The 14,033-nt window shown below is 35.0% G+C and overlaps 1 protein-coding gene and 1 long non-coding RNA gene across 19 annotated transcripts in view; both read right to left on the bottom strand.

Annotated features, from left to right (window-relative positions):
• The window catches only part of CRPPA (CDP-L-ribitol pyrophosphorylase A), a 156,132-nt gene that overhangs the window by 101,095 nt on the left and 41,004 nt on the right, over positions 1 to 14,033 (bottom strand). For all 18 annotated transcript variants that reach the window (XR_015277626.1, XR_015277623.1, XR_015277625.1 and 15 more), the window contains exons 5-6: positions 10,735 to 10,780; positions 1,706 to 1,803 (exon numbers count right to left, since the gene is read on the bottom strand). Coding sequence is in view for 6 of the 18 variants with exons in the window: in XM_086855329.1 (XP_086711455.1) it covers positions 1,706 to 1,803; positions 10,735 to 10,780 (144 nt within the window). In the remaining 12 variants the exon portion in view is untranslated. The remainder of the gene's footprint in view (positions 1 to 1,705; positions 1,804 to 10,734; positions 10,781 to 14,033) is intronic.
• On the bottom strand, positions 5,872 to 10,444 carry LOC147655877 (uncharacterized). The gene is made up of 2 exons (XR_015277627.1): positions 10,309 to 10,444; positions 5,872 to 9,513 (listed from the first exon to the last, which is right to left on the bottom strand). It is a non-coding gene; the product is annotated as an uncharacterized LOC147655877 (long non-coding RNA).

The following is a 14,033-nucleotide window of genomic DNA, read 5'->3' as shown; positions in this document are numbered from 1 at the left end:
CTCAAGTTTTGTCTTTCACAGTATGATATCTTTATGAAAACATTCATTCATTAGTCATACTGTTTAAAGTAACACTGACTAAAGTACTGTTAAAATACTTCACAAGCAACAGCTGTAGTCTTTAAAATTTTTTAGAAAATATTTTCATTTTCTTTATCTTGTTAGTTCAATTCTACGTCTTTTTTCCCCCTGTTACTGATATTATCAAGTAACCAGAGCCTCTTTCAGAAATCCTTCTAAGAAAATTGCTTTTTAATTCTTCTTTAAGGACATTATGTAGAAGTTAACAAATACCCTGCAAATAAATATGGCTGCTACTAAGAACTGGAGTGTTAAAGTACCTAAAATGTTAAAATACTAGTCCCAGATAATATGTACTGAATTGTTCCCAGTTGGTCTCTTATTTAGATCAATTACCTTCCAATCATCCCCTCTGAAAAGGCCCAGCTTTCAGTGTGGTACATCTATATTGCTTAAAATAGTTATTTTGCACAAAATCAAATCTCCCTCAACAAGGTACTGTGCTTCATTTGAGAACAAATAGGCTCACGCATATATTCTTTCTAAGCTTAGAATCAACTCAGAGATTTTACTGTTTAAACATATATGGATAAATTATGTCTTCCTACTAATAGCAGAATAGTTTACACAGAGATAAAAAAGAGAAATAATAATGCATCTGGTGTCAGTGAAATGGAAATATACTTCTGCCCCATCATACATCAATTCAGACAAGGAAAGATCTTATTCAAGTCTGATAATTTTTTTCACTTTTAGATGTAGACACTTAATAAAGTATGATTCTATGCTAAATACAATTCTTTAAGAACAAAAACTTCAAGTGCAATGTCAAATGACATTTCCAGATATAAAACAGCAATACGGGTTGGTAGAGAAACATATCCTTCTACTAATTAACACACCATGCAGAAGATCAACAGACATTAATAAAACCATTGCAGAAGTAACATGATGCAAATCAGAAAATCTGTATTTTTTTAACAGTTATTCCCTATCTTTCTAGGTAAAAGGAACTTGTGATATCATCATGTAAGATATAATTAAGAATCACCCCAATACCAGTCTAAATTTAAGCAATTGCCAAATGTTAATCATCTTTGGGAAAATGGAAATATAATAGCTCTATTAGAAAGAATAATGAAAAAGGAAAAGGTAGTTAAATGCCAGTGGAACATTCCATCAATATCCTAAAGCACAGGCTCCTATGAGCACTCACTGTGAAGGAAATGTACTCCTATCGCTCTACAAAAAGGCTGATGAATTCAATTTTGCATTCACAGCTCTGAAGAAAAAACAACCTACTCTTTAATTGGTTCAAACTCCAAGTCAGACTTCAAAGTAACAAAAGCATTTCCTCTAAATCATATTTGTAGCAATTTGGGCTTACTGAATCCACAAAATCTAAGTAAAATTGCCTCTCTGTTGTCTGGAATCAATTTCTCCTCTAATCTAATATGGACATTTTAAGTAGATCTGTAAGATCCCCCTCTACGGCACAACTGGGCAAAAGATGCTTCCTTCTTGGTAACTTCCACACCTGGTGTTAATCCCTTGTAATAAATACTACAATGACACAGGAAGTCTCAGCTTCTGTTTTCACATTATTTAGACCATTTCTTAGGAGTAGTAGCAACTAGAAACATTAAATTAATCAGTCAGTTGAGCGCCATAGAGTTTTACTTACTTTTATTTGGCTTTTTAGAGATTCAGGAAGGAGAAAACCTACTTGTCCGAGAGTTTCCTTCACGTTGGTGATAACACAAACTTGTTGCGATAGGTTGTCTGTTGATCAAGAAAAAAACTTAGTATTTCATGCAAAAAAAATAAATCCAAATTACTAATCTGCTAAACATTGTCTTCAATCCACATATTGTTGTTTTTTGACAGAACATTTTCAACAGCTTTAAATTTAAAGGCTACAATGTACAGTTAATGCAACTATGTAATTTATATAATATGCATCTCAAAATTCAAATTATATTTTATATTATTTTGTACAATTTGAAATCATTACATAAGGCCTGTCCCCAAAGCCCATTTAAATCTATTAAAATATATTTGTACAGGTTCACTAGATGACAATCACGAAAACTTTTTGAAAATTTCATCCCTCTTTTCACTTCAACAGATAGCTAGATGCAATGTAATAATATTGAGTAAATAAAAGGGAAAAAAGAAAAAAAAAAACCAAAAAACCAGGAGGTAACATAAATCCTATTCCCAACAATACAAACTAAAAAATTGCCAAAAAAATTATGATACCATTTAAGGAGATGGAAGATGTAACTATTCCCCTCAATAGCAAAGAAGTTGCAAAGTCATGACAAAGATCTTGGCCTGGGAAACTTCCAAGATCTTTTACTGGTGGGGCAAAATACAGTATTTTGTTGCTACCAGGAACAACAGTTTAAAGTTATTGCCTAATCTGTTCCACAAAGCCAGTATTTCAGAAAATTAGTAATTTCTCTTGTTACTGATTTCAGGTTTTAGATTTAGTGAATCTTTTTCCTTTCTTTAAGCCAACAAATTGAAATTCAAGTTTGAAACTCTCAAGTCTAACTCAGGACTTTATCCTTTGGATGCTGAATTAACGTGCAGAACAAAACGTAAGATTTCCAATGTTTTTGGAATAGCCGTTCCATAAGCAGCTAGGAACTTCACACATGTAAAGTCTAATTATTTTTAATGCAAACTCAATGAAAATCCAGAGACAGAAATATACCAAACAACTCCACAAAATAAATTAGGAGTGCAAGGCAAGAAAAATTATAAAAATATGGGCTAACTGGTCTTCAAACAAATCTGGATATAAACAATACATATTTGTTGCATGTGGAAAACTATTTCTATAATTACATACCATACAATAAGTTCAATCAGATGCATAACTTCAGTAGTGCAGAAACATCTCACTTTCTATTGTAAACTCACAGACTTCTTTATAAAAATAGACATAAAGACATGAAAATTAATTTTAAACCTGCTGAGTTAAAATTATTGGAAAGTGACTTGTGATTTTTAGGCAATTTTCTGTGAGCAGGAAAAGTGAATTAACCACTGAGAATTCCAAAAGATAATTAGAATGATTTTTTGAATCATGGATATTTATTATGTCCAATTTTTATAATGTGACAACAAAAATAGTGGTAGCAACTGACTTTGTATTTAGTTAGCAAGTATGGGGAGGGAGGAAGAAAGAGAGAGAACAATAAACATCTGCTTATAAACCATCTCAACCAGATGGAAGTGAGAATTAAAAAAATGCATGGCCAGTTCTCACAAGACTAGAAATGAGAGGATACCACAATTGTGGGAGAAATTATCTTCCCATAGATTCACTGGGCAAAGAAGTATACTGAACATGCATCACAGTTGGCTTCTACTTAATAGAGAATAACTTTGCAGTCTGAAAAAATGGAAAACCATATTGAATTCATTTCTTATCAGCAGAAAGAAACTAATGGGTAGATTGAAATCAGAGCAAGAGCCACTTGAATTTAGTACTGTACACAAAGTGCAGATACAAAATAGATATACATAATAAACCAGACTAGCATATCAGATTTCAAGAACTCAGACTCTATTGAACTACGTAATTTAATGAAGAAGGTCAGATTGGAGCTATTATGAAAATTCACATGTGGAAGAAGGCTGTGGAATCCAAAAAGGCACCATAACTTAGGCTCAAACAGTTATTTTTAAAAAGAAGACTGTAATCAACAGCAAGTGTCAGAAATATTCTCACAAAAGATCGTTCAAAGACTGCAGCTATAAAAACCCATCTCACTACTCTCTCCAGCCCTCTTAGATCTCTAATTTCCTGTAATATAAATGAGAAAGGAGAGGCAATTACAAAAAAAGCAACTAAGATTTGCAGGAAAGTTTAATAAAGAAGAGAGAAAAACCAATGAAGTGTGGAAAACTGTATTTTTTATCCGGAGAATAAACATAATTTTATAAGGGGAAAGTATGTTTAAAAAGTAGGAGAACCTTAAAATAATGATAATACACACATTGAAAACATTCTGCATGCCTTTAAATGATCAAGAGAATGAGTAAAGGAAGTCTAGGAAGCAATCATTTCTAAAATCATCATAGTAAAGCAACAGTTCTCTTCTAGCTGAGTTGAAACTCAACTTCCATTTAAATTCAAACTATTTCAAGTGGTCAAAAAACATCAATATGTTAATTTAGACTGCACCTTTTCTGCATTGTGGGAAGGAAGACTGAGTGGAGCCTTCCTCCTCAAGACTGCCCGTGTCCCATTTCTGCTAAGCTGATGGAGCTGTCACTCAGCATAGTCACGCTGAACCCAATGAGCACAGCTGGAGTGCTGGCTCATAACTCCACAGATTTCATGAGCTTTGCTGCCTGACAGTAAAACTGTGTGCAGCATTTCATTCCTGGCTTTCAGAATTATGTTTGGGTGAACAAAATAGTCATTCTGGAAAGCCACAGCATGGCCACGTCACAAAGAATTTTAATATTCAGCTAAAAACATTTTGTTTTCTATTGGACCACTGGATAATTGAGGCTGGAAGGGACCTCAGGAGGTCTCTTGTTCAAACTCCCCAAAGCAGGATCACCCAAAAGCTCAGGCCTGGTCACTCAACCCCTTATTGCTTTGGCATACAATCAATCCAGCCAACCTATTCACTTCTTGGTTGTCTGTGAGTTGGAACTTCCCTTGGCTGGGTTTTCATGTTTCCTCCTGTCCTCCCACAATGAACCACTATTACTTAACTACTTAAGTTCTACTTAACTTCTTTCTGCCATAAGTTCCTTTTCATCTGCCCAATTCTTTTTTAAGTTGTTTTCTCACTATTACATTACATATCAAACTCTGTACCTTGCTTTGGCTTCTCTTATTTAAATATATTATTTCCCTGGAAATTTCCTCTCCCCTACACCTATCACCCATTTACTACCAGCTTCATTTCAGCTGTACTTGATAATGTAGTGTTCCTTTTTCACATGCATCACATTTGATCCCTTCCAACACTTTTAACATACACTCAGAACATATTTTTTGCATGAAATAAAAAATAGTTACAACTTTACACTGTCAAATTTAAACATTAAATTTCCCTATCAGGTTTTTTTTTCATTAAAGCTAAATTTGATACAAGATTTCAGAATTTATTCCATTAAACCTATTTTTTTCTACATCAGAAAACTTAATTTTAAATTTTTCCACACCCTCCTTTGATATCCTGAAAGCTTTAGATCACATTATTATTCAGCAACACCTGCCACAGTCTTTATCCTAGGATCATACCCAATTATAAATTAAAACATGTGCATGTTTATGGAACTACTATAGTTAGATGATGTATTAAGTGTACTCTAATGGAAGACTTAGAAGTTTACCTTGAAGAGCATGCCACAAACAAGCAGCAATTAAAGTAATACTTTGTTTGTCTACAGATAATAAATATCATATCCTAGAGAACTAATACCATAAGAAAAAAAAATGCATCTGAATGGCAAATAAGTTTTAGCCTACAGACATGAATTTTTTCTCTTAATTGCACATATATGTGTGTACATACTCTTGTTTTTGGAGACATGTGCATACCACACCATTCTTAGTCTGCTATTACATTTCCTATTATTTTGGAAGCACATCCTAATCATCAAAATGCTTTTGAAGTTTGCAATTAATTCCTAGTAAATTAATTTATCAGAATTCTATTAGCGCTTTCTACATAGCAATGGTTTGACTGGTCTAGAAATTCAGTATGGTTTCCTCTGGCATCTTTAGAAATATCTTTGTTATGAGATGCTACTACTGTAAATAGAAGAAAAATTAAGTAACTACTGCCAAGCACTCATTCACGCTCAACAGAATGAGTTGAAATTGTTATTTTAATAATATAGGTAACCAAAAATGTCAAACAATTTTTTGTTGTTGTTTACCCATTCCTCATGTCTCTACAGCCACAAAAACTAAAAATCAAACTTGACACTCACTCTACCAATATTAGTACACAGGAAAGAAAGGAACATTTTGTAGTAGAAGACAAGCAAAGAGGGTTGTTTTCACCTGGCAGTAGCAATTCCAAGGAGTGTTCTCCACCTGCCAGTCTATTTCTTTGGCTCAGAGCTGAGAACAGCCATTGGTTCATAAGCATGCCCAGCCTACCTCGCATAAGATCTTCATCCTTTGCTAAACAAGGCTTATCTCTATTTTTATTTTTATAAAAAGTCGCATGGTTTTTTCACAGAACACAACTCATAATACATAGCTCCCAAAAGCTATAAACAGTTTGAAGGCATTACAGTATTTTTCTTGGCACTCACAAAAATCATCATTTTATCTACATCAACAGATACTTCTTTAGCCAAATGTGAAGGCAAATTATCCAATCTGAAAATGCATGCTCTTGTGAAAAAGTAATTTATAAAGGAAGGCTCTTGAGAAAAGAAAAACAAGAAGGAGGAGGAGGAGGACAGAGAGTCAAACTGTAAGTTACAAACTTCTTCTGAGAAGCACCGTTTAAAGTTTACATGTTGCAACTGGAGTTCAAAGTTATCTACCTCGAGGGCAGTAATCCTAATGGAATTTTTTTAGGATGTTTTGTATTAGCCTGAGCTTAACTACATTTCTAGATGAGTCACCCTTACTGTAAGACAATGTTTTCTTACTTCAAGACAATTAAAAATAGGCGTGTGCCACCTTGTCTGCATACTCTACAAGTTTATACCTGCTTAACTAAAGAAAAGCATTAAATTTGCTTTTTATAAAAGAGAATTGAGGAAGTTAGGAAACTAAAAAGAAATGTTTTAAGAAAAGAGTCTCAAAAGAAAAATACCTCAGTCTATTTACATCAGTGAAATGTTTCTTTGTGTTGCCTTGAATAAGAATGAAATGCAAGCATATAAATATCTAAGGTAAAACAAATGCATGTAGGGATATATGTTTTTCTTACTTCCACCTGAGTCAAGTTTAGCAAGCTGAAATCTGTTGAATTCCTGAAGAAAAGCAAAAATTTTGATCACTAATAAATATAAACTGCAGATGACATAAAATTTGGAACTGTAGTCACAAAATTAAACATGTACACTCAATAGTTCTTCATCACTACTGAATTCATCCAGAGACAAAATGTGCATCCAGCACAGTAAATGGGTAACTTGATAATAAACAAATCAGCTGTGAAGACTGAAACAGCAGTGGGGAGTACTGTGAGGCCAGAGCCCTTAGCACCCAGCACCCTCCTAGCCCATACTTTCGGCTTCTGGGATATCTCCAGAGAATCTTGACAGCATGCAAGGTGGCATTTAGAGAGCTGGTATCTTGCAACTCGACAGTCATGTAGGACTTCCCCCTTAGGCACTCTATATGGCACAAAAAGTGATAAGCAGGAGCACATCACTTACAAGAGGATGTAGTGATAGGACAAGTGGGAATGGCTTCAAACTGAGAGTAGATTAGATTCAGATTAGATATTAGGAAGAAATTCTTTACTGTGAGGGTGGTGAGGCACTGGAACAGGTTGCTCAGGGAAGTTGTGGATGTCTCATCCCTGAAAGTGTTCAAGGCCAGGTTGGATGGGGCTCTGAGCAACCCGATCTAGTGAAAGGTGCCCCTGCTGGTAGCCATGGGCTTGGAACTAGATGGTCTTTAAGGTCCTTTCCAACCTTAGGTCATTCTATGATTCCATGATTCTACAATATAGCACCACAGAGTGGGTTCTGAACTCAGAAAAGCAGATGCTGTGATACAGTCAATTACCCAGCTTGTAGGAAAGGCCTAACTGAGCATGCCTTGGCTTGCAGGATGGTTGCCATTCTCTAAGGTGACCTGTCCTTGAAGGTTTCCCACAGGTGCAGCACAGCACAGCAGAACACAGCTAATAAGATTTATTCTGTAAAACTAACAACCATAAAACAAAATGATGCCGTACAGGGGTACATCAAAATGATGCTCCAAAGGACAAAAATATATTCTCCCCTCAAATATGCTTTAAGTGTGGAATGAACTGTGTATAAATCATCTGCCTAATATTAATTTACATGGTTCAACTGTCCACTACCAAAATAATTCATGCTATAGCCACCTGAAGAGCTGAGATTTTCAGCTTTTTGAAGGGCACAAAATAGATAAGGCACAACTTTCAAACTGCTGTCTTGGAGGACTAACAGTGCCAATTCAAAACCCCATTAAAGATAATTATGTAAGATAACTCTGTTATGCAGTGTCCTAATTTGCTATGAAGGATTCATTATGCTACTTCCATAATGAGCAAAGAACACATACAGCTTCTGCTTCCTGAACTCATGCAATGCAGCAAGAAGCAAATCTAAACTTCAACAATCTTAAAGTACAGATTTCATAGAGACCACCAAAATAAGACTACTGCTGCTACTGAAGCAGATATACTGCATGCTACCACGACAAGAGGACATTAGATAAGAAAAGGGATTAACCTGATTGACCATCATGATGGTCTTCATTTTTACTTTAAACTACACAGGCTTTTTTTAATAAGCAACGGCTGAAAAATCTTGTACTGGCTTTAAGGAAAAAAAAAAGTGGTAACATTACACACACACATATATATACATAAAACTAATATAACAAGTAATCTCCTTTAAAGACATGGGAGATTAGAAGCCTTTGTATACACAGAAGTATGGAAATTCATTTGGATCAAGGTTAGTTTTGTTTCAAGTTTATAATTTTTTGACCACTGAGGAAGAGTCCGGCTCCATCTTCTTCACTGTGCCCCATCTGGCATTTATACACACTGCTAAGGTCCCTGTGAGCCTTCTCTTCTCCAGACACAACAGTCCGTGCTCTCACAGCAAATCCTCAATTGAAAGATGTTCCACTACTTAATCATTGTCATGGCTCTTTGCATGATTCTCTTCAGTGTGACCATCTGTCCCCTGATGTGGAAACCCAGAAGTGGACCCAACACTCCAGATGTGAGCTCACCAGTGCTGAACATAGAGGAAGGACCGCTGTCCTCAGCCTGCTGCTGGTAAATGCTGTGCCTACTGTAGCCCTGGGAGCTGCTGGCCTTCTTTGCCATAAGGTCATGTTGACAGACCCTGTTCAATTTAGGGGTGTGTTGCCAGCTCCTGTTCAATTTCTTGTCCACCAAGACCTCCCAGGGCCTTTTCTGCAGAGCTGCCTTCCAGCTGGTCAGTCCCCAGCCTGTATTGACGCTCCCCAAGGGCAGGAGCTGCATTTCCCCTTGCTGAATCCATGAGACTCCTGTATACCCATTTCGGCAGTCTGTCAAGGCCTTCTGAATGGCAGCACAACCACCCAGACTATCAACTACTCCTCCTAATACTACATTATCTGTTGTCTGCTGAGGGTGCTCTGTCCTCTCATTCAGACCATTAGTGAAGATTTTTGTCATAGACCCTGAGGGTAGAGCACTAATGACTGGGCTCCAACTGGACTTTACTCTTTTGAGCCTGACAGTTCAACCAGTTTCAATCCACATCCACTTTTCTAGTCTCTGGTTCATCAGACTGTCAATGAGAATGTCATGGGAGTTAGTGAAAAAAGCCATGCTGAAATCAAGTCAACCATATCCCATTGCCCTCCTCTCATCCACCAAACTACACATTTCATTTTAGAAGGCTATTGTGTTGGTCAAGCATAATTTCTGGTTTGTAAATTCATGTCAACTACTCCCTGCCACCTTCTTTTCTTCAAAATGTTTGAAAATCCTAAGTTCAAAAGCTATGAATGTGGAACTTCTAAGAATCCTACAAAGAGTAGGATTTTCAAAAATCCCAGGCTTCTAGCTATGAAAATGACAGCCTATCACCTGTCAGAACCAGAAATTTCCAGACTTCCCAGATCTATCTTTTTGATTTGTATCTGAAGAATTCAGTTAGGTAGTTCTAACAATGCATCCAATATTAAATATTTGCCCACTGTAATAATGAGAGTGAGCAACTAGCCAGTCACCCACCATGCCACAATAGCACACAGACTTTGCTCTGATTTCCTTGCATAGAAACTGCATTCTTTTCTCTGGAAAGGAGTTTTTAATCCAAAGGGAAGTCCCTTTCTCTTCATCTGTTTCTGGGGTTTTATCCCTCAGTTCTCAACAAGGAGTCGGGCAATCACTGCCTATCACTTTACAATAACCATCTCATTATATAGTCTTTGAGAATTCTTCCTTTCCTACATTGTTTTTAGAGGAAGTCCACCTAGAGAAAGGCTAAATCCAGTCCTATACTGGTATGAAACCACTGCTACCAGAAAAAAGAGGTTAACCAACTGTTCAAGAAAATATTTATAAATGAATGAAATACCTTAATATCATGTAACTGCTATATCAATTTAGGCAACAACTGCCCATATGTAAAACAGTGAAGAGCCCTCAGGAGTTAATATTTAATTTTCACTCTACTACATAGAATAGAAAGACGGAAGATATTCAGAACTGACCTGCAAATTAAAGAAAAAAATTAATTTTTTGTTCATTATAAGGTCCCTCAAAATTAATCTCTATTTGTCTGTAATATACACAGCTTTTTATAAGGTTTTGTATTCTGAGAGAAGTAAATAAAGATAAATATGTCTCATATAAAGATTCTTGTAAACAAGCTAAAACAACTTGCCTAAGCACATTTTATCCATCATATAACTTTTCTTAAAGACATTTTGAACAATCACACACAAAATACTTAATTACAATGGGGAATATGCAAACTGAAGTCACAAGGACAAACACGTACCCTTAATGATTGATTCAGCTGCATACAGATCCCGCTTGTAGGTCACCTAAAGGACAGACAATCCTCATTAGATTTAACACAGCAGGAAGGAATGTAAAACCAATAAAACAATGCCCTAAAGGCAATTCTTTACATTTTAAACACCATAAACAAGTGATATTGTCAATTTCTTAATTTTGGTAAAGTATCACTGGCAATTTATGAGAACAGAGGTTGCAGAAACTACTGGAGACTTGAGAAAACCCCTTTTCCATACACTTAGATCTGCCTAGAACTCATTTGAAACCTAAAAGTATTTTAAATCCTTTGAAAAATCATGAAAACATGATAATGCATCTATTTTTTTACACATCCATTCTACTCTAATCTTATTGCTAATAGATTAATTTTTAACAGAACTTGGGATCATAAAAATGACAGCCAGGGAGAAACCTTGCTCTTGCTTTTACTAATACAGGTGCAATTTTTCAGTAGTGCAAGACTATTACTGTTAATGAGAGCCCAATTAACCAGTGGGAGTCAGTGAGACTACAAGTAGACTGTGTGAGCTTTCAGAGAATTAATTAACATCAAATTCTTCTTGAAGACATTAATCAGATCAAGTTAGATGAACAATAAGATGCTGAATATTTACTTGGTACTTGTAAAAACACCCTTCATATCTGTCTTTGTACCCTCATAGTGGCTGACATTCACAATAATAGGCTTTACAAATAACAGCATCTACACAAGACATTAACAGTCTTTGGTTGCAATATCTTCACAATGATCAGCAGTGACTTGAACTGACATGATTCTTAAATATTTATATTTGCTTTTACTGCAAATTCATTTTATGCCAAATAAAATTCTACTGGACTTTCTGAATTTTTTTTCTAAAGTCTGAATAAATATTTTCTTTTTTTCTTTTTTTTTTTTTTTTTAAATGAACTGAACAGGATTCCAAAAGCTTTAGTGCTACAAGGTAAGTCTTCCAGCAGGACACCAGTAACAGTATCAACATCTTAGTCTCCAAGTAAGTGATTATTTGATTTCAAGAGAAGGATTCTTGTAAACACTTTCCTTTAAATGTCATAAACTAAACTCTGTATTATAGCCAGACACAGATGAATAACTTTGTATGATTTCCCCAATGCATTATATTATTTTACAAATAAAAACTACAGTTTGTCCCAGAGGAGATGTAGCCAGAGAATGAATCTATCCTGATAAATCTTAGGAGTCTGAGTTTACATACAGACATTTACATTTGTGCTTACTCTTGGGAAGAACCATTGTCCTGAAATTAGATTTAAGGATAGAGTGACCAGTTGAGCAACTGACTTTGCTGCAAAATTTCTTTCTATTCACCAGATTCTAGAGGGCCTTTATACTGAACTTTCAGTAAAGTATAACAGATTATAATCCCAAAACCTTTCAAGAAACAAGACTAGACTCTCACACTCTAACATTTACAGTCTCTGGGGCACAGAAGTATTTTTTAACAGCCTGATCTAAAATATGGTAGGTGCAGTCTTTAAGAAAACAGCACAGGAGAATAAAAAGGTAAGAATGAACCTTTAAAAAAATCTCTTCTGAAATTCTGAGACAGACATCAGCAAATGCTTTGTTTCCTAGAGAAATAAATCATTGAAGACCATATCACATGCTTCATATGCACTTCTTCATAATCTTTGTTCCTATAACTTAATTTCACATACAAGCTCCTGTAAGTGTCATGAAAATTGCAGAGCTCACTGAAAAACCCTTCCAGATACCATCTGTGACCACCCCTTACCAGTTAAGGAGGGAGAGTTTCTCTACACCTCTTTCAATTTCACTAAGATGCAAAATTTGATTCCCTGGATGTTCCCTATTTATAGGGAATTTATTTATAAGAATTGCACAGACCTCGAGCTCAGAGTTCTTCATAGCATTCTAGCTGCACTTCTATCAGAACATCTCTTTCCTAATTTCATATTCTTGTTTCTCTGCCCATGCTGACAAATGGTATTTTGCCCACACAGTGGAAACTTCCTATCCTCTGTGATTCCTACACCACATTCAAAGTCACTGCCTCCCAGGAACAATCCATGAAATATAACCTATACTTCATTTGTTTCTAAAATCAGTGTGCTTATTATTACATATTTGGCTGCAATGAAAAGCATACGCTTAGTTTAAAATATTTGCTAAGTAATCCTTATTTATAAGTTGCTTCTGATCAATTATATTTTTTTAATAAAAAAAAAGATTATCTTTGTCTGCAAACTTTATCAGATAACTATTAAATACCTTAGAGACAGTAAGAGTTTCTGCAGAAACTGGTGGGACATGGGGAGAATAATCTTTTGAAATATATCAATTATCTAATTTTTCATCTATTTAATAAGAACTAGTACAATTACAGTCATCCTATTTTTAATTAAGATGTCATGTAGTAACAAGTCAAACTTTTTCCAGTTTAATGTTGTGTCAGCACTACCATCTTTATCAGCCAAGATTATAGTGTTGTAATAAAGTCTTGAAGTCAATTTCACAAAATAAGTAAATTCCATGTTGGTTGACATTAATTGTTTTAATCATATGACTCTTTATTGATCAAATTTTGCCTGTAGCAGCGCACCCTTTTGTTTTGTTGATCAATATCAAACTCACAGGCTCCCAATGACTCAAATTCTCATTTTTCATGTAACAATATTAATTTCCATTTTGTTCTCTTGAACATCTGATAGCCCAAGATTTTCAGAATGTTATTGCTGCAATCCAGAATATCACTAGGCCAAATATAACTCAACATAAATACCTCACAGTCACAGAACATGAAAACATGACCTGCTTATAGCAGAGGCAGAACAGTCTTACTTACTAAACACCTCTACTTTTCTGTATAATAAACAATCTATTGTACTTCTTAATAAAGCCCCAAAAATCATCAGATGAGTTTGTTTTCCCGTGTGCCTTTTTTGTTAATTGTCAGACTAAAAGTTTTCAGTACCTAGGAAGATGTTGTTTTAAAAATTATACCCCAAAATTACTTCCATGTGATGTTTAAAAACTGATTTAGCTTGATGAATGGTTCAGACTTATAAAAATGTACATTAAATTCAAAAATACAACTTATTACAAAATAAATACAACAAAGTACTTATAAAAATGTGCATTAAATTCAAAAATACAACTTATTACAAAATAAATACAACAAAGTTATGATCACACACGTACACAAATGTACTGCATTTCAGTTTAATTAAGTTTTTCCCCTTTACACTAAGACATTGTACAGATCTCCTTTGTATGGGATACTTTTGTAGGATTAG

The sequence above is a fragment of the Cyanistes caeruleus genome, chromosome 1 (assembly GCF_971803275.1).
Source record: "Cyanistes caeruleus chromosome 1, bCyaCae1.hap1.1, whole genome shotgun sequence".
Classification (NCBI taxonomy): Eukaryota; Metazoa; Chordata; class Aves; order Passeriformes; family Paridae; genus Cyanistes; species Cyanistes caeruleus.
Note: the sequence above shows the minus strand (reverse complement) of the source record. Positions and strands in the feature narration are given on the sequence as shown.